The sequence below is a fragment of the Aquila chrysaetos genome, chromosome 5, assembly GCF_900496995.4.
Source record: "Aquila chrysaetos chrysaetos chromosome 5, bAquChr1.4, whole genome shotgun sequence".
NCBI classification, from domain to species: domain Eukaryota; kingdom Metazoa; phylum Chordata; class Aves; order Accipitriformes; family Accipitridae; genus Aquila; species Aquila chrysaetos.
Window position 1 is genome coordinate 71,924,986 of NC_044008.1, and position 20,245 is coordinate 71,945,230.

At 45.3% G+C, this 20,245-nt stretch overlaps 3 protein-coding genes across 8 annotated transcripts in view; all 3 read left to right on the forward strand.

Moving 5' to 3' along the window:
* The first annotated feature begins 34 nt into the window (after nt 1-34).
* Nucleotides 35-8,115, forward strand: ADAP2 (ArfGAP with dual PH domains 2). Its single transcript, XM_030014736.2, has 10 exons — nt 35-237; nt 1,467-1,597; nt 2,287-2,378; nt 2,496-2,581; nt 2,930-3,039; nt 3,716-3,862; nt 4,590-4,673; nt 5,066-5,128; nt 6,410-6,487; nt 7,096-8,115. The coding sequence occupies exons 1-10, from the start codon at nt 144-146 to the stop codon at nt 7,312-7,314; spliced, it is 1,104 nt and encodes a 367-aa protein (XP_029870596.1). The 5' UTR covers nt 35-143; the 3' UTR covers nt 7,315-8,115.
* A 146-nt stretch (nt 8,116-8,261) lies between these two features.
* LOC115341305 (E3 ubiquitin-protein ligase RNF135-like) lies at nt 8,262-16,178 on the forward strand. Its single transcript, XM_030014025.2, has 6 exons — nt 8,262-10,060; nt 10,921-11,007; nt 11,556-11,747; nt 13,008-13,167; nt 14,475-14,576; nt 15,435-16,178. The coding sequence occupies exons 1-6, from the start codon at nt 9,716-9,718 to the stop codon at nt 15,968-15,970; spliced, it is 1,422 nt and encodes a 473-aa protein (XP_029869885.2). The 5' UTR covers nt 8,262-9,715; the 3' UTR covers nt 15,971-16,178.
* A 1,541-nt stretch (nt 16,179-17,719) lies between these two features.
* The window catches only part of RHOT1 (ras homolog family member T1), a 28,126-nt gene continuing 25,600 nt past the window's right edge, over nt 17,720-20,245 (forward strand). For all 6 annotated transcript variants that reach the window (XM_030014730.1, XM_030014731.1, XM_030014726.1 and 3 more), the window contains exon 1: nt 17,720-17,882. In XM_030014730.1, coding sequence (XP_029870590.1) covers nt 17,846-17,882 — 37 coding nt within the window. In that variant the 5' untranslated portion in view covers nt 17,720-17,845. The remainder of the gene's footprint in view (nt 17,883-20,245) is intronic.

The window sequence follows — 20,245 nt, forward strand, 5'->3', positions numbered from 1 at the left end:
GGCGGCCCAGCAGCGCCCGCCCCGGGGGCGCGGGAAGCGGACGGGGCTCCCCGCGGCGCCGGGGCCGCTCTCCAGTTCCTCATTTTCCCTCCCGGAGCTGAGCCTCCCGCTGAGCTCCGCGCCGCCCCGGGCACCGAGCGGCGATGATGGACCGCGACCGCAACAAGACGCTGCTGCTGGAGCTGCAGAGGGCTGCCGGGACCGGGAACGGCCGCTGCGCCGACTGCGGGGAGCCAGGTAAGGGGGGCTCCGCCCGGCAGCGGCCCCAGTCCCGCTCCCTTCGCTCCGCTACCCCCCCGGGCCCGCCCGGCGCGTTTCTGACAGGAAAATAGGGGCGAGTGAGGGGCCGGCCGGGCGTCCGTCCATGCCCGGTCAGCCTCCCGGCGTGCCGGTCTCTGCTCAGCCCGTTCCTGGAAGCGGGGCCCGGCGTCACCTTTCACTTCACGTACCACAGAGGCAGGAGGCGGGAGCAGGTGGTTTCCCGGGGCGGGCAGCGCCCCGCGGTCCCGCTCCCGGAGGCGGACGTTCGGGTGGTCCCCGCGGGGCTCCAGGCAGTCACGACACGGCTCTCCTCGGCCGGGCAGGGCCAGGAGCGGTAGTGGAAGCCCCACGGGGTGAGGAGAGGACAGCGTGGGACAGGAAGCGGCTTCAGCGCTCTAGCAGCTTCCCCAGAGTTATTTTTGACAGTGCACAAAGCTGGAGGAGGAGAGCGCGTGGGGTGGTTTTCTAGCTCTGGGGGGAAAGTCTCTGCACTGGGGTAGGCGCAGAGAAAGGCAACTAGGAGCCCGCTGGCAAGCCGGCACCGGGCTGGCACCCTGCGCTCGTTCGAGGTGGGAGTCACCCGCACCAAGGCGAGCAGTCAGTCGGTAGCCTACAGCAGCTGGAAGAAGATGACAAGTAGCTTCTGTTTGATGCGATAAGGGAGAAGCGGAGGGCGACATGGTGAAAGTGGCGATCTAAGGAAATGGTCTTGCCAGAGCACTCAGAATGCCTCTAAGCATAGACTCATCAAGGCCACTTCAGGGAATGCAGCAGCAGGCAAAAGCAGGAGCTTTCATGGGCAGTGGACATGAGTCCTTGCTCTGGGTGGTTGTACTCCATTGTACTCTCAGTAGTGCTCGCTGTCCGCAACACCCTTCCATTGTTAATTCAGCAACAGCAGCTTTTCATCCAGAAGTAATAATTAGCTGAGCTTTTACATCACCACTTAGCTGCCTGCACAGTCACATTAATTTTTAAACAAATAGTCAGTGAAAGAGCCTACAAATGCGGGAGCCACATTCTTCATTGTGGAAAGCAGGTGCTGTTGTTCCTCTGAACACAGTGAAGTGACAGCCATAAACAACGGGGTGGGACCTAATGTATTATGTGTGAAGCCTGGGCTGTGCGTCAGATGTGGTTTTTTGCCCTTGCTAGTGGCTGTGCTTTTTCCCATGTATTAGTTCATTCTTTGTGTTTGTATCTAGATCCAGAGTGGGCTTCTTACAAACTTGGAATATTCATTTGTTTGAATTGCTCTGGAATCCATCGCAATCTTCCTCAAATCAGCAGGGTCAAATCCCTTCGGCTTGACTTCTGGGAGAACGATCTTATAGAGGTACAGAGGAAAAAGCAGTAATTCATTTGCTTTTCTCCACATTTCGTTATAGTCTACCTTATAATTCTTGTGTTGTCCACCATGGACAGAGGAACAAAGCCACACAGGGCTAAGTTAACTCCATGGGTAACTTTAGGGGGTTTTTTATGATCTACTCAATCAAATTACACCGATAGGTAATCATGTTTCTAACAGCCCACAGTGTATTTTTTTTTTTATAGCACACAGTAACTCTTTGTTGTGGTTCAGAAGCCCAAGATTTTTCCAGATAATATATTCTATTCGGTAATCAACATACCCTTCTTAAATATTGGTTCAGCCTCTCATCTTTCAATTGAATTGTGTTAATAATATAATCATAGTTAATGTGTAGGAGGAGATGAAGGTATAGGGAGATTGTAAATACCTTTCCTCCTCATTTTCTTTTGTTCTTTGAATCAACAACCACCATCTTGTATTCCTTCCCATCTGATTCGGAACTGTAAATAATGAAAAAGGCTCCGCCACCTAAAAAGTGCAAATTATAGTGCCAAAGGGGATTTACAAACATATGTAGACATGCACTAAGAGTTATGGTGAGACTGAGCAAGAAGTGCAGTGCTCCCTTTGATACAAGTTTCATGTTATGTTCATGACACGGTATTGACTTTGTAGTTGCACACCTAACTGTAACTTCCTTTGTGTTTCAGTTTATGAAGAAGCACGGGAATCTCTGTGCCAAAGCTAAATATGAGGCAAAAGTCCCTCCCTACTATTACATCCCTCAGTCCTGTGATTGCTTGTAAGTTTTCGTGTATTTACAGCTGTCGAACTACTGCTTCCCTCTACAGGTCTCTCTGGTTGGTTGGTGAAAATAGAGTAGAGGCAGATCAGCTTTATCCATGTTTTCCTCTTTCAGGGTTTTAAGAGAGCAATGGATTAGAGCTAAATATGAGCGTGAGGAATTTGTTGCCACCCGAGTCTGCCAAGATCCTTGTTCTGCAGGTAAAAGTTAGGATTGTCAGGGAAAAGGTGTTAGCCTTAAGGCCAACAGCACGGTGTTATGTTTGCAACTTTGAAGATCTTTAAGGCTTGTCATATTTGAACTGTTGGATGTGCCGTCCTTGCTTTGAGTCTAACTTTTGAGAAGAAGCTCCTAAGAAAAGACACCTAGACACGTGCAAGGGTGTATTCAGATCTTACAGTTCTCTAGTTCTCCACTGATTTTTTCATATGAGGTGAAAATTCTCAGACAGAGGAGAGACTTGAAACTCTGTGCCACATCACGATGTAGATAAATAGTCGTGCTATTGTGCTGCCCTTCTCTGACACTTATCTTGGTCTGATCTGCAGGTAGCCGTGAAGGATTCCTCTGGAAGCGTGGGCGGGAAAGCAGACAGTTCCAGAAAAGGCGATTTCTCCTATCAGCAAGGGAAGGGGTGATGAAGTACTACACCAAAGAAGTGAGTTCCTCAGACAGAGCTGGCTGTACGTGGCTGGTCAACCTCCATCCTCAGACCTTGCTCTTCACCAGCAAAACCCAGCATAAATAGCTTTGTGTCTAGTTTTGCAGCCAGGCCAGCCTGTGTTTGGAGCAGCCCAGATGTTTCCCCATTAACATATGTGGTATCTTAGGCAATTGCCCTTTTGGATTTAGCCCTTTTCCTCATCCCTTATCTTAACCCTGCAGCCTCCTTTTGCTTAGTGAACAAAGGAAATGGATACTGGCAGTTGAATAGCAAGATGAAGAAGAGATCTGCTAGCAGCTGTTACCTCTTCTGTTACCAAAATATTCTCTCATCAACTGCTGCAGCATCATCCTCAACATGTCTCCCTTCTGTGGGAGAGTGTAGCTAATTGTTCTCCAACTATAAGGCTGGAGATAGAACCCATCCCTTGCAATTCAGACACATCCCTCTCAAATTGCAACCTAGCATTTGTTAAGGAAAGGGAGTCACTCTTTGTAAGTCATTTTATGTAGCATGTAATTAAGGCTTTATATTTCAGGTATATCCAATATTCAGATATTTTGGGATGCCTGCTTTCTCTTCAGTAGGGGTCTAGTTCTCATACAGCTAATCTGTCCTCCATTACCCTCCCTGAGAGGACTTTAATACAGTGATGCTTTTCATTTCACAGTCCAGAGGTCCAAAAGCCATTATCAGCATTGAGAATCTGAATGCAATGTTCCAGACAGAGAAAATCCAACATGCTCACGGGCTGCAGATCACATACAACACAGATGGTCAAACAAGGAACCTTTTTGTCTATCACGACAGTGGAAAGGTGAATACCATGGAGATTTTGGAATAAGCAAGATTCTCAGATGTTGGATCTATATTTTGGAAGAGATACCCTGTTTCTGCAGGATCTAGTTTTATTTGAAGTTACTATGACTTGTAGAATATAGAAAGTCACAGAATTTCACACTAATAACTATAACATCTTGCTCCTGTCCTGTTGGGGCATATGTTCAACTTCATACCCTGAACAGTCTTAAGGCTTCAGTGGGGCACGTATATAAATCTCTGTAAGGTAACTGTCTAATGGTTTTATACAATTTTGTGGTTATATTCTTTGAAGCCTTCTTGACATGCGTAGAAAATATTGTTCTGCATTATTTACAAGCAGACAATGATAATTTCAAGAAGTATGTCTACGGGTTTTGTTAGATTTCTGTTTCTTCCTTTGCCATAGTTCTCATGTGTTTCCAGGTACAAAGGTTTTTAAACAATCCATAACGAAATCAACTGAAAAAGCCAGTGTACACAGACGGGTGACTGTCCATGCTGAGAATGTCTGGGACCTCCCTGGAGGGGCAGTTTAAAATTATTTTGAAGGCTCAGTGTTTTCCAGGTGTCTGGGACAAGTCACTGACTGTCTCTGCCCCTTGGGGAAAAAGTACATCTTTGCAAAGAGGTCTCAAGGAAGGAGAAAGGCATTTTGAAGAGGCAGCACTCTTACTCCTTCTTGTTGTTCTTATTTTTATGTTTTTATTTGCTGTTTTCCTTAGGAGATTGTTGACTGGTTCAATGCCATTCGGGCAGCACGTTACTATTATCTCAGAACAACCTTCCCAACTGTCCCTGAGCCTGAGGTGAGAACTGAATAGGGCGGGCTTGAAGCAGTCTATGCAAACATAGCATAGGAAAACATTTTCTCACTTCTTCTGCCAGAGTGAGGTGCTCAAACAGCAGCGTATGTGTCTTGGGATTGGACAGAAGAGGTAGAAGGAAAGGCCATACTGGATAACATGCAAAAATGTAGTCAGCATTTAAGGCCTGAAAGTCTCCATGTGGTCCTTATAAGGTGTAATCTTTCAAAAATCTTATGTTCCTTCTTATTTCAGACTTCCCTTTACTGAGCAGCAAAGAAACCCAAACCCCAAAAGCCAAAATTGATGGTGATTAGCTTTGACAGAAACAGAACAGAAAAGCAAGCTTGAATGAGACAGACTTTTATTTGTTTGTTTGTTTTGTGTTCTCCTAGGTCATACCCAGGATCACAAGAAATTATGTCAAAGAAGGATATATGGAGAAAACAGGACCAAAAGTAAGTGCATAGCTGGCAGTACACAAACAGGATTATTCCAGATGGAGAATATTTGATAATTCTATGATGTTTACTAGTAAACGATTTGTTGAGTGACTATCTGCTTCCTGGGCTGATAAAAACCATTCTATTCAAGCCTGTCATATTCTTTGGGATCAAGTTTTATTTTGTGTGGAAAATAAGACTGGGAAGAAGAATCCTCCCTGAAGAGTAAGCAAGATGGATTAGCTGGCAGTAGACATGCAAAGTTCTGTTATGCAACACTAAATGGATTTCTGTATCTGCTAACTGCAACTCCTGCTAGAACAGAACATCACATGCTGACTCCCCTACTTCCCTGTTTCTCTTAAAGTCAGTAGCACATAAGTCACATCTGCTTATAGCAGTAAAGTATGATGGAGCAAATTCTCCACAGTGAAGCCTATGGTTTGGTTTGGTTTGGTTTTTAGCGGGGAAGTATTTGGGCCGCTACTCCTTGAAACAGGAGAGGGAGATTTCAGGCACTGATGAAGCAGGAGATAAAGATCTGAGGTCTTGTTTGAGCATTGCCACTTCTTGCCTTGCTCTCCTCTGAGTGAACCGTGAGCCAAAGTCCCATTAAAAAGTTCAATGGTGTAATGCTGATATTGAATATGCTGGAGTTTTGGTCCAGCTCAGTGCTAGTGTCCCAATACATCTTCCTGCAGGTACTTGCACAGAGAATACTCACAGCTACAAGCATGAAAGATTGTGTGTTTTTCTCCTGAAGCCTAAATTCTGCTCAAGCTGAAGTGAGCCCTAGAAGAGGATGCTTCAGTTCAGCATGGAGCAATGAATAGCTCAGGGAATGGTCAGATGAGTGTAGTTGATGGAATTAGCACTTTTAAAAAAAGCTACCATTATGCATCCTGCAATGCTAGGGACAACCCCCCAAACCAAGATGTTGAAATTGACTGCATGCTTTCCTCATTATCACCACTGGCCCAGGGATCATTCTCTGCAGTGCTTTCAATGAATCCATTTGCTGCAACTTTCTTAATCCTGATAATTTGATCGCTGGTAGAACCAAACTTCCCTGCCTTACCCAAAGGATTGTCATTGAATGCAAATTTCTAGTGTGAACCCAGGGAGAAGGGAGCTGAGGGCTGCACACAGTGGTAACTCACCCATTACCAGTTACAGGGATGAATGAAACTGAACTCAAGCTCTGAGTCATTTAAGCAGTCCAGGGATCTGCCCTGAATAGCCCGAGCTCCCCTTTGAGACTTGGTCTTTAAAAAAACTTCTACCATCTCCTTGCAGCAGAAGGAAGCCTTTAAGGTGCGCTGGTTCTGCCTGGATTCTCAAGAAAGGAAGCTGATGTACTTTAAAAATCCACTGGTAAGAGGAGTGTTCTTTGCTATTCCACAAGCCCCTTCATGAGGTTGGGTGGGGAGGAAGGGTCTGTTCTCATCCAGCTCTTCTAGTAGCTGCCCAAGACTGAAGCAGGGTCAGTCTCAAGAAGTCATCTCCCTTGTCAATGGATCTCTTTGAAGCTGAGCTGTTTGGGAACTCTGGCCTTTACAGTGGCTGTGAGGAAGATCTAAGTCTTTTAAAAGTAGCTGCTACTGCCTGTAGCATTTATGCCCACTCTCTCCCAGCCCTATTGCCATTGTGCCTGTAACCTTAGGCAAGATGAGCAATATACCGATAACAGAGGCTTGACAGCCCCCATGTCCTACTTCCTAGCACTGCTGTAGCCACAAGGGTATCCTTCCTTGCTCCTTCTGAACACCCACCAACCAGCTCTGTAACGGTGGGTCCCCACCTCCTTCTTCTGAGAATGCCCGTGAGTGTAAAAAAAACTCTGGTGTGTTTCCTGCTGCCTGTCACCAAATCAGTGTCCCCTTCATGCATCCCCAGTTCCTGTTCCATGTCAAAGGATAGAACAGTGTCTGCAGGAGCTGCACAGTCTACTGGCTCACGGATGTCTTCTGCTTCCTTTCTAGGATGCATTTGCACAGGGCCAGGTTTTTATTGGAAGGACGGATGAGGGATATGAAGTACAAGCTGGCTTGCCCCAGGGAGTCCGGGTGAAGAAGAGGAAACCAGCGATCACTGTGATCACACCAATGAGAGAGTTTGTGTTTATATGTGAGAACGATAAGGAGCAGAGGGAGTGGATAGATGCCTTAAATGGAGTCATTGCCCAGCCTTTGACTGGTTAAGACTAGCACTGAGTTCTGGTGAACTGCACTTCTTGGGCTCTGTTCAGCATTGCTCTGTGGCCTCTTTCTGTTGGCAAGGATGGTGCTCAAGGCCCTGCAGTGACTCTAGTACAAAGGGCTTCTTCCTTCAACAGCCACAAGCACAGGAAGGCTGGCAACAGAGAAATGAGTAAGAGGGAGTGCAGATAATCAGAAAATATCTGTGTCCCTCCAGAACCTTGCTTGAAGTGCCTTCTCTCTTCCTGCCCTCCTCTGCTTTTGAGCAGAAGAGGCCTTCCTAGTCTGACGTGGGGATGAATCATCCAGTGTTGTCTTACGGAAAAAAAAAAATCAAAAGTCCATGGAGGAAAGTTTGACCTCAGAAGGGCTGGCATGCATTTCCTCGAGGACTCCTGCAGGTGCTGTTATATCAGCTCCTCCTTTTCTTGCCTTGGTCTGATGTCAGAAGGACTCCTGTACATCCTGAACGATGTACCTGACAATCCAGCCAGCGGCATGTATCCTTCCTGTGAATGGGGTCATCTGTTACATGAGTACATAGGGACAGTGACTGAGAGGCAAAGATACCATCTCCTATCGGGAAGATGCAGGGTGTCCTGTTGGATAGATCTAAGATACCGATTCATGCTGGAGTCACTGGATGTCCTTCTCAGTCAGGAGCAGGATCAGGCAGCTACATTCCACCTGGCGGCAGCTCCTGTCCAGATAGGGACATGGTTGTCTTCAACAGAGCGGGTTTAATGTCTTTCACAGTGTTACATTTCTGGCACAGTAAAAAATAAAAGTCAAGTTTGAATTGTGGAGGATATTGTAATGGAATCGCTCTAATGATGAATACTCCTAGCTCCTAGCTTTCAACAATCTCTGCTGTTGGACTTTTTTGAGTGGCAAATCCACCATGTGAAGACCAAATTTTCCTTAAGCAACCCCACATAGTGCCCCAGCAAACACATCATGAGTACAGGGTAAATATACACTGATCTGTCTCACCTCCTGAAAAACAGCTAAAGCTTAATGAGCTTGGTTAGTCTGAGCATTGAAAGGCAGAAACTAGTTTTAAAAGTGTTCTCTTCAGTGACTTGCTTGAAGACATGCAATGAAAGAGGACCAGCGCTGAAAGTCGAGGGTGAGTGCCTCTTCGTCCGGTACCACTTACATCCATTCTGTGCAGGAATTGATGAAGATTTGCATTGGCTGATACAGCGCACTGAATATTTTCTTGCCTCAAAACAAAGTCTGAGATTTGGTTCGACCAAGCAGCCAGTCATTCAGATATTTTATTTTTCTTTTCAGACAGCCTTAGTTTGCAAATCAAGAGGAAGTCTTGCAGACTAAGTTTCTGGTGAGGCTTCCACCTTTTGCTGACAATTGCCAACCAGTCTGAGATACCCAGAATAGCTCTCCTCTTCTGCAGAAATGAGGAAGTACCAATACTTGCAGGGATTAGTGAGATTAACACACGCCCCCCCCCAATAGTGCAGAAGAATTGTTTGAGTTGGATCATCATTCTACCTGTCTCGGCCACCTGATCACTGTCCAACTCCGAGCAATCTGCAGCAATTTTGCTTGTTGATATGCTCCCGTGAACTTGCCTGTGTTCCCACTCTCTCTCCCCACACAACCTGATTCATTCTAGCTCACATGCTGGTTTAGCAAATCTTTTTAACAACCTAATCCTGCAGCCCTTGAAATCAATAGCAAAGCACCTTCTGACTTGTACAAGGAACAGTGTAGTGTCAGTCTTCATTCGGTTTGACATATTTTAATTGTTATTTTGAGATGAACTGAGTAACCCAGGATGACCTCAGAGGAGTTCAGTTCATCCAGTTGCCTAGACTTCACACGGATGGGGCTCTGCAAGCTGCCCTGTGCTGTGTTGCTTGCTCTCCCGGATGGGTCAGTGGACCAGCCCTGTCAGCAACTCTGATATGACTTGTTACAAAACCGGGAAATTCCCTGTGAAAACCAAATCACGCAGATAACAGCAACTTTTTCGGAGAGTCACCAGAAGTCAAGGCCAGGTCATGGAGAGCTCCGTGTCACAGTTGATTTCTGCAGCCAACCCAAATCCTCGGATCCAGGTCGCCAGCAGAGGAAGAGCTGGGCCGGCACTGGGCGTTCTGGCTGGCGTGGGGAGCTCCCCGGCTGAGCCGCCGCCGGGGAGCACCGGGACGCAGGCTGGGCGGTGGGGCACAGCCCCGTAGCCGGCCCCATCCCGGTACAGCGCAGCGGTCTCACGGAGCAAGTATCGGAGGAGAGCCGTCCAGCTCCCCGTCTTCGCCCGTCCCGGCGCTCTCCCGGCTTTCCGGCACACGGCAGGAGCCTCTCGGGAGGAGGCGCCCGGGGGAAACGAAACTCCGCCGGCCGCTCCGCTCCGCCCCGGGCCGGGCCCGGCCGGGCCATGGCTGCCGCTGTCGACCTCGAGCGGCTCCTGGGCGCCGTGGACCTGAGCTGCGCTTGCTGCCTGCAGTACTTCACGGAGCCCGTGCGGCTCACGGGCTGCAGCCACAGCTTCTGCCGCGCCTGCATCATCGAGTACTGCAAGGGGAGGCAGCGCGCCGGCTGCCCGCTCTGCCGGGAAGGCTTCGAGCTGAAGGACCTGCGGCCCAACCGGGAGCTGGCCGCTTTGGTGAGCTTAATCCTGCAGGAGGTAAAGGAAGAAGGGCTGGAAACACGGGATGAACCGAAACCCTCCGGAGCTGTTGCCTGCAACGACCGGAGCTCGGCGGGGCGAGCTGGGAAGCAGGTACGGCCGGAGGCAGCGCGGGGCTCCCCCCCCCCGCGGCACCCCACCTCTCCCGGGACGGCCCGGGGCTCCTCCCCGCGGCATCCCCCTCCCGGGACAGCTCTGGCCACAATTCTAAATACTTCACCGGGGTCACGAACGAACGTGGGGACGTGGCTAGGATTGAGTGAACTTTTATCTTTCTTTTCGTTCCCCCCCCCCCCCGGATACTTTGCATTTCCCATGCTAATATTAGCGTTGTCGTGACAATATCGTGTACGTTGAGCAGATAGGTTTAGCTAAAGCAGTGTTTGGGGTTCATTGGTGGTGTCTGATACATTGAGGACTGCGTAGCTGAATTAGAAGAACTAATAGCTGTACACATTCAGCTGATGTACGATAGTAATAAGCGTTCTTTGTGCGGAGTGTTATTTATTGCACCAGCATAGCATTGGAGACTCCTGAAAGGACACATGACATTATTGTACAGTGCTACAGCTCCACCCAGCTGAATGGCACAAAATGGAACTGGTTCATTATCTAGATCTCTGCTTAAAATAACTCCCAGACTTGGAGGATATGAGAAAAATCTGTTGACCTTCGTTATTTTAGCACATATGTATCAAAAAGTCTTCTTCAGTCTCTGTGGTCGACCAAAGAGCTGAAGCTCACAATTGTATTTGAACATGTAATTGATGACTGTTGCATGTTGACTTCATTCTGACTATTCCCACTCAGAATTGTCTTCCAGACCCCTTCTCAACCAGTCCAGTGCTTAACTAATGTCAGTGATGTAGGGATTTTTATTATCCTGCTGCTTAACCTAGTCATGCTTTCTTTGAGGGTTATATAGATAAATGGTCCAATGTGTTGCTTTAAAGGAGGATGAGATATGGGACATCTCCAAGCAACTAGAAATGACTATAGAGACCATCCATCTCCTGAGGAAAGATCTCAGTAAAACAAAGGTACGCATTGTACATTCATTACCTGCAGTCATCTTCTGTTTCCACTGCCACCTGGAGACGTGATTGACTCCAGTGTAGCCTTTCACTCCAGAGCAGGAATCTGCCTTTTTGTTTCCTTCTTTTGCTGTCACAACTCTGTTTTTATTGATGAGAATGAACTATGGCACCAGCTGTACTAACTCCTGTCTTGGCTGGCACAAAGGCTGCTGGAGTTGTGCATTGTTGCCTTTTTCTGTCTAACCCAGCAGTAGCCTGAATGTTTCTGGTACTCTTAGATGCAAAATACAAATCATAAAGAGGGAATATTGATCTTTGTTAGTTGTCAAGCAAAGATAAAATAGTCAAGAACCTTAACATGACCAAAATCTCATTGCAGGTAATGCAGGATATATTGTCAAACGTCAAATATATTTTACTCCTTTCAATAAAGGTAGCTGTTTCTGGTCTGCAGGGGTCAGTCAAAGAGCACGTTAGATAGGGCAATAGATTCTCAAATTCCACACATCTTTTCGAACAACACAATGAGCTCCATGTTTTCTGCCTTTCAGGAATATACATCTCAGATCAAAAGCCAGATTACTAAAGATTTCTGTTGCATGAAGGAATATGTTGAAAGACAGGAGAGAAACACACTGATGTTTATTGAACAAGAGCAAAAAGCAGCTCAACAGAAAATTGAAGAGACTATTCACCAGCTCTGTGTTGAAGTGGACAAACTCACAGACATCCAAGCCCAAACAGTAGGTGATGAAATGAAGTGGCATAATATGAGTAGAAACTCTTAAGCTAACCGTCTTGGATAGCTGAACACGTACAGAGCACTTCCAGGTCCCCACTGCACTATTCTTGCTAGAGACAATTATACCAATCCACAGACATTGCTGTTACCAGGGAAAGTTTGGAGTGAGAAATTCAAAGGGGAAAAGTGTTAGAAAAGGCATAGGCTGGGGATGCAATTCAGAGCTAGATTTGTTCCAAGGATGTTGGTGAGCTGTAGTGAAGTGGGGACTGCATTGCTTAAATCAGGTCCTGGGTCAAATCTAAGGTTAAGATAAGATCCTTTATTATCTTTTTATTTTCCAGAATATGTATATACACATATAAATGCAAGTTAAAGAACTCACAAAGTTATTAAGTACTTTCTAACAACTTTCTTGGGGAAAATAAGTCAAGGGCTCTCAAAAGAGGCAGTTAAAGCACTTTCAGTTCTGCAGAGCCCATTGTGATTTTGAAAACAACAATTCCAATGATGCAAATTAGCTAGTAGGAATTTGGAGTGGGGCTCACTGGGTGTGACAATGCCAGGAGGCAAAAGTGGACTTCCAGGGCCAAGGCACAGGGGCCTACATAGGAATTCACCTTGTGTAACCATGTATTTATATCTGATCCAGAGTCCTGTTACAGGCAATGAAGAGAAATGGGTACTTTTAGAGTGTGAGTCATCTGGCCTACTTGAGACGCCTACCTGCAAATGAGATTAATCAAGGCTTCAAAAGGCCTGTTTCTTTCCACAGACTATAAAGGCAGACTAAGAGAACAAGCTCAGATGTAGATTTCCACAATTTCTAAATTTAGACAAATGATGCTTACCCTTTTGTGAGTATTTTATGCTAGATCCCATATTAATACATTTTAAAACTTTTGGTTTGGGTTCTAGAACAAGAAGAAAGTTTAAAAAGAGAAAGTTTGTGTATACATGTGTATACTTAAGGAAATTGTAATATATATTAAAAACCAGTCCCATTCTTAGTTTTCTTAGGGAAAACAAATTCTTTTATTTTTTTTATTAAGAATAAACTATTCTTTCACATTTTCTGTAGGATTTCAGATTAGTTCTCTCAGACAACTATCCTACAAAGGAAGCTCTCAATGCAAAGAATAAGATTTTAGAGAGATCACTGCTATTTTTCCACTCTGGCTTTATAAAATCATCTGATATACTAGATGAAATAACTGCTATTGTTTACATCTTGCTCTTCATTCTTTTATGTCATTATTAGAGTGACTTACCTGAGAGACATAGTTACAAAGGCTTACGTTCAACAAGGAATCAAATTACACTTGATGAGAAGCTTAATGTTGTCAAAAGTGCTGTAGAAGATCTTAAGAGAAAGATGGAAATTTTAATTTTGGAGAAAAATTCTTGGAAGTTCCCACCAGGTGAGTTTTCCTTTTTTTGAAATCTCTTTTTTAGAGGGACTGTATCTAGCAGGGTCCTGCATGTGACCCCCTTCAACTCAGTCTCTCACATGGCGGGGGGGTTGGACTGCTGTAATTTAGCACTACTTTGACCCCACTGTAAAGATCTGTATGAAAGAACCATTCTTACAAACAGGTAGGTCTGTAACTTTGGAAACCAAAAACTTCAGAGAAAACAGGTGTGCATGTGTGTGATTGTTATAAACCTCCATGCAGTTTGGGAGACAATATGATTACTTTATACTTTTTTAATGGGAGCCCAAAAGAAAAGAACTGACTGACATGCAGGCCAGTAATGGAGAATGAAATATAATCCATTTAAATATTTTTTTCTAAATATAGAGTAATATAACAGGAAAGTCTTTACTAAGAACAGACATAAAATTCCCTCCCAGCAAAAGCTGCATCTAAGCAAAGCTTTAGATCTGGTATGGCCTTTGCTATGGAGTTCTCCTCCTCCTAGCACTGTCTGTCTGCTGTAGAAAGACGACTGAGTGTTTTTGAGAGCAATTTAAGACTGCCCTAAAGCCTCACTGCCACTGAGGGGCAATCCTCCCCTTCCCACCCTTTCCAATACTACCCGCCTTTTTCAAGCACTGGTTCTCAAAACCCCCAGATACTTAATCATATTTTTATCTCAGGGTTTTTCTTATCTCGATCATTTCAGCAATTGAGTTTACAGCTTTGCTCCACAATCATTTTTACTAGCAAAACCAAGGAATCAGTGGGCAGAGGTGTGGGGCAAGAACTTCTAAGGATGTCTTTCATGATGAAGGCAGTGTATTATGTAACCACATCAGGAAGTGTCTGCAAATGAGTCTTGTAAATATGTGCTACAATATCATAGAAAATTAGAAACAGCCCTTAGAGGTGTAGGGCTGAATGTCAGGCTTTTTGGTCAGCAATTAGCGTAAAAAATTACTTTGTGCTTATGAAATGCATGTGCAAGTAACACAAGAAACACATGATACTCAGAAAAAAAACGAAGAACACCATGAACACTTTTATGACAGAAACTGGTTTATCTGCATAGAAAGATCCAACTGCTTTGTCCATCCAACTTTTCTGACTGCTCCATTCTGACCACACTTAGGGCAGCAGCATACATTTTTGGATAAAAATGTTTGCCTACACATCCTTTGATAATTTATACAATCAAAAAAGCAACTTTGTTTTGTGCTTTAACCACTAACTTCCTTTAGAAGCATAAATACTTCCTATTTACATTTTGAAGAAGTGCCTTAACACTTTGATTTTTTCTTATTTAGTGCAACCTCCAGACTTGCATGAGGAGACAAGTGTCTGCTCATTATCTCCAGAGTCTGCAGCTAAAAATCCAGAACCAGTGATTTCAAGCCAGTTTTCTCAGTGTAAGTATGCAAGCCAGCATGACTCTTCAATAACAATATTCAAGTGACTATGAGACTGTGGATTTGCTGAAGAAAACTGTACTTACACACATCAGCAGGAGATCTGGCTCTTTACCTGAAGCATAGAAACACAATGAAGTTACCATGAATTAATTTGTTACTGCAGCATAATGCAATACTATACCTGACTGCATATGCAAGATAAAAAGGATAAGAAACCTGTTTCATGGAGGTATATAAGCTGTGTTGTAGGTTGTGCTGGCTGCAGAATCTAAGTTGGTGTATGGGCAGTTGCTGCACCTTACTAATCTTTACTGTGTTAAGCCATAATGACTCCATTTGTTGTCTGAATTCTGCATCGTTTTTACAGAAATATTTTTACAGTCAAAACACAGTACTACAGCTGTAGCTTAAAACACAAAACAAATGTTTTTGCTGGTAAAATATGCAAGAACATGTCCCAGTGAGCAGATGACTGTGTAAGTTTTGTTAAGGTAAGCATCCCATTTATTATTGGCAAAAGGGTAATTTTTTACTAAGATTGTGGTTAGGAATAAGATCCATGCTGTAGGGTGCCAAGTACCTTCACCTTCCCACTGGAGTGCATGAGTCTGTCATGGATGTTTACACAATTGTGCCTGTTAAATGTTTCAGTACGCTCAGGATACAGTTGTTAGTGTTCGGTTGAGGATTCTTGCTGATTGAACTTTGATTAAGGTTTATTGTATGATCACTGGTTTTCATGTCTGTTCTTGAGTAGGGATGCACATCCACTGTTATTTAGGATGCAAGTAAATACTGAGGTGTTCTGCCTTCTTGTTGCCTGCAGGTGAGAATATTTTCCTTTCTCTCTTCTAGGGGCAGATGATGTGACTTTTGATCTCACAAGAGTATATAAGCGCTTAGCAATCACAGCCCAGAACAGGAAAGTAATGGTTTCCAGTTACGCGACTGATTATGAACCATTGCCCAACAGATTCTGCATCAGCCAAGTGATGTGTTCGCAGAGCTTCTCTACTGGGTGCCACTACTGGGAAGTAATTACCAAGGACAGTGATGGATGGGCTGTTGGAGTTGCTCATGGAACAATTGGTAAAAGGGACAAATTAGGAAGAACAGAGCATTCCTGGTGTGTAGAGTGGCTAGGTCCCAAAAAGCAGCTGTCAGCATGGCATAAGGATCAAGAAACATTGTTACACAAGGATAAACCATTGAAGGTTGGAGTTTTTCTGGAGCTACAAAAGAAGACTGTGTCATTTTACTCTATCACTGACAAAGCAATGCTTTTGCATACTTTTGAAATCAATACCTCAAATCCTCTTTACCCTGCTTTCTGGCTATATAGTCTAGAAATAAATGGATCTTTAACTATAAATCATACGAACAGGAGATAAAGCCTGTTCAGAAAAGTGACAATTTTGCCTATGACTGCAGAACTTCTATACAAGCTTCAGTGTTTAGCACAGGAATTTACCAAGGAGTATATAGCTACCCAGGCTTTCATGGAAACCTTTGTCTGCTCTGCTTTTCTTCATGCTGTGCTCTGATCTAGCCATTCTTCATTAAAGCAGTTGCAGTGTTTGCTAAAGGTGGTAACCATCAGTGTGGGAGTGAGGTGGATTTCTTAAGCAGCTTTAAATAGTCCCAGGATATTCCTAGGAAGGAATGCACCAAGGAGGCTCTGAGGTTGGGGATAAGCCCTTCCCACGGACCTACATTTTCCTACATTGATCCAAAAAATTACAGGAGAACAGATGATGTCATTATATTCTGTCAAGTGAGCTTTCTTTAGAAATATCTGATTGAGTAAGGAACGCTCAGAGGGCAAGCATGTTACTGATCTCATGCATGAAAACCTTTCTCTTTAGAGTAGGTACTAAACTACAGGAAATACGCTTTGTATTTGAGGACCTGACACTTCAGGGAGGTGTCCCAGAAGAACATCGTCTCACTGGCACCATATCTTGTTTTAGTCTTGCCTAGGTCAAAGGGTTGTCACTCCTGGTGGTGGTGTGACCACAGGGATGGTTTTGGAAGAGGATGTTTTCAAATGTGTTTGTACAAGCTAATAAATCATGCGGTCACTTTATTGCTCTTTTAAAGAGCCAGCGAACAGGACTGTGTCATGGAGAGGACCGTCTTTTCTTGGCTGAGGAAACAAGAGGTTCTACGAATTTCCTTGCCAGCGTACAGGCAATGTTTTGGCCCTTGTTTGTTGCATCTTTCTAGGTGTAGGGAGGTCCCTGTTGCCTGTGAGGGGTGAAGGGGCCAGAGCTGAGATCCTGCAAAACCTTCTGACAGCTGAATTTCAGAGAGGACCGCTGCTTCATGCAGGCAAACTGAAAACAGAGTTCCCAAGAAGCAAAAGCTTTTTCAGGAAGACAGTGGCATTCCAGAATGACCAAAATAAGAAGTTTAATGTGAATAAAGCATGTGGGATTCAAACAGCTCATTTAGCCAAATGGAGCTCCGTGGCTTTTAAAGTCATGGACAGAACTGCTGGTAATCTTCAAGGTTACTCTCCTTTGCTGTCACTGAACACTCTGAAAGCACTCTGGACTAAATGCACATTTGTAAGATCCCAGAGGTGTGTGTATCAGCTTCTACAAGACTGGGGGGTAGCGCTCTCCCAGTGTTGCCAACAGCGTAATGCGTAGTAGCTACCACCGCTGCCTCTTGTCAGGACTGAGGTGTCCTTTCCTGGTCCATCTGGAAAAGAACAGCAACAGCATGATGAACTCCCAGGGCACCTCTAACTTTCCACATACGCTTTGTTATGGTTTGGATCATAAATTACCACACAATGGAAAGGCGAGTGCGTTGTCTCGCTTCTGATGTGTTGTCGGGCGCACCACTGCAGCCAGCACCGTTTCATTACAGTACGTGAAATCTGCGTCGTGGCTCCTTAACGGCAGAAAACCGAGTCACCGTCCCGGGGCAGCCCGGAGCAGCGCTCCCCCTCGGAGCGGGGCAGGGACCCGTTAACCCGCCGCTGGGCTCTGAGGGGCGGCCGCGCAAATCGCCTCAGGGCGGCGCGCGGCCTCGAGCGCCCCGCGCAGCCGCACGCAGGCGCGCGGGCCGCCCCTACCTAAGTCTGTCCTTCGCGAGCCGCCGTACGCCGCCCGCTTCGCGGCGGGGAGGAGGCGGTACGGGGTAAAGGTGGGGGGGGGGGGGGGTCGCGGCGTGAGGGGATTCCAGGCCGCAGCGGCTCCGCTTCTCCCGCCGAGCCCGATGTGAGGCGCCCCGCGCCGGGGCCAGGGAGCGGGGCCATGAAGAAGGACGTGAGGATCCTGCTGGTGGGAGAACGTGAGTGCGGGAAGGGCCGGGCCGGCCCCCGGGCAGGGCGGGGGCCGAGGCTGTGGGGCAGGGCGGGGGCCGCTGGGGTGAGGGAGAGCTGCTGTCGCCATGCCGCCGGCTGTCAGGTCGCCCTGGTGCTGCGGGGCCGGGGGGGGGGGTGTCCCTCATCCCTGCCGGGGCTCCTTCGCCGAGGGGCGGTGAGCCCGGCCCAGGTCGTCCGGGCGAGGAGGGGAGCCCCGGCCCTGCGTGGGTGGCAGAGGTCGGGGTTGGTGCTCCGTGACCGCTCCGTGCTTGATTACAGCAGCGGGAGGGACGCGCCGGTGGGCCCGGGAGGCTGTGGGCGCGCTCGGCCGGGAGCTGCCGGCTTCTCCCGTTCTTTCGCTGGATACCGAGCTGGCAGCGTGCAAGTCGGTTTGCGTAGTTGGCGTGCTTCTTGGGCGTCCCTGGAGGTGAAACCGGGATGAAATTCTTGCCCTGTATTTGGTCACGTCCCGTTTGAACTTTTTTTTTTTTTCTTTTTTTGTGGAAACCGAACTTAAATCTTTCTTATTTACTGAGTTTGGAGATCAGTGGGCAGATGTGCTCCAGGCGGTTATCAGTCGGGTGTTGCGGATTTGTTGCTAGGACAGGGCCAGGGAGTCCAGATCCCTGCTTCTGCCATTAACTTACTGTATGACCTTGACTAAACTGCACGTACTTACATGCATGGGAAAGTTACAATGGGTCTGTGCTTTTTCATGTGTTTCTAAAATTATGTCCTTAAGTTCACACTTAGGTACCCAAATAAGTGGCTAGGCTTTCAAAGATACAGCTTCTTACTGACGTAAGTAGCAGCAAGGAGGTTCTGTTTTGTTAGTTTGTAAAAGTGCGCTTAAGTTCCTCACAAGAAAAGAATACGGAGTAATTACCAAGTGTTATTAGTAAAATTACTTAATTATACTAAGAATGTAGTACTACTAACAAAGCTTTCCTGAGAGTTGAGTACCTCATATATATTTATAGTACAGTTTACGCAGTTGTTTTATAGTGCGGGTTGGCTCTGTCTATACAGACTAGAAAGATCCTGTATGACTTCTTTAAAGAGGAATCTTCAGGGAGATGGTACTATGCAGAAAGAGTTAAATCATTAAGCTTGTATTTGGCTAGTTTTACAAGACTTAGTTTATTTAGAAAGGTATTTGTGCATTTGAATACACAGTTGAATTTCTCTTCAGAATGCATGCCTAATTTACCTTACTTTCTTTGGTTATGGTGTGTTCTGAACTGGCTGTGTACAGTGGTTTAAGTACAGGTATAACAGGTGCTTTGATTTGGCAGTTAGGTTTGCAGTGTATTCAACTGAAAATGTCAAAGATACAGGTCTCTTAAATATAGCAACCTATAGTACATGGCACACACCAGAGATAGTGAGCATCTTTATATTGTATTTCAGTTGGAATTGTAACAGAAGAGAGAAATTTGTTTTACAAATCAGTAAAACTTGTCAGTTATACTGTTAGTACTGTTTTGTATACATGTCTTTATGTGTATATATATATTAGTCTGAAACCACAAGTTAGTCGAGACTAATACTGGCTAGATGATAACAGTGGACCATCAGGTTCAGACTCTGAAATATCATATGAAGACCTTTTGTTGTAAGCCTGTTCCAAAACACAGCCTTTCATCCCCAGTGGTCTACACTTTAGGTTTAAGGTTGTTTTAGTGCTAGTATCCACAGTGCAAACATAAATTTTTAATAACCAATAATTTTCAGAATATGTTCAGCATGTTATTTTATGCAGCGTGACCTAAAATACTTATATAGGAGGGAAAAGAAGAGTTGATTATCACAAAGTGCTGTGCTGTTTTCTTCATCCTAGTCAGCTGATATTGTATAGGCTGTTATTTTTAAGACTATAAACAGAATTGGAAAGGGAAATGTTTGACCTAGATTCAAGCAAAATAAATGAAAACTCTACACTTGAACTTACAGATTTTCATAAAAATACAACTCTAGAACACTTGGAAGTGTATCAGAGGCTTATAAACACAGAACATCTTTACTAAACGGCAGTCCATAATCTTCTGTTTTCAGTCATATAAAATTAATGAAATGAGTTTCTATATCTGCAAAGCCAACATGTTTTGTCACTATTTCAAATTAAAGCTGACTTAGATGCAAAATAGATGCTGCACTATTTTCAGTAATTACCTAATATCTTTACTTGCCTATCAGGAAGGTACTTATCTATGGAAATAGGAGAGCTTTTAAAGTTCTTTTAATTCTGTCGGGATGAAACTTAAGACATCATTTATGCAGGAGGACACCTGGCAGTGTAAATTATGGTTTTAGCTCATATGACTATCTTTGATGAAAACACAACCACATT

Excerpts from the sequence above, each read along its gene's own strand:
- ADAP2 (XM_030014736.2), top strand. The coding sequence starts at position 144 with ATGATGGACCGCGACCGCAACAAGACGCTGCTGCTGGAGCTGCAGAGG. Across the intron at positions 3,863-4,589 it reads TCTATCACGACAGTGGAAAG|GAGATTGTTGACTGGTTCAA; the intron begins GTGAATACCATG and ends TGTTTTCCTTAG. Across the intron at positions 5,129-6,409 it reads TGGAGAAAACAGGACCAAAA|CAGAAGGAAGCCTTTAAGGT; the intron begins GTAAGTGCATAG and ends ATCTCCTTGCAG.
- LOC115341305 (XM_030014025.2), top strand. The coding sequence starts at position 9,716 with ATGGCTGCCGCTGTCGACCTCGAGCGGCTCCTGGGCGCCGTGGACCTG. Across the intron at positions 11,008-11,555 it reads AAGATCTCAGTAAAACAAAG|GAATATACATCTCAGATCAA; the intron begins GTACGCATTGTA and ends TCTGCCTTTCAG. Across the intron at positions 13,168-14,474 it reads TTCTTGGAAGTTCCCACCAG|TGCAACCTCCAGACTTGCAT; the intron begins GTGAGTTTTCCT and ends TTTCTTATTTAG.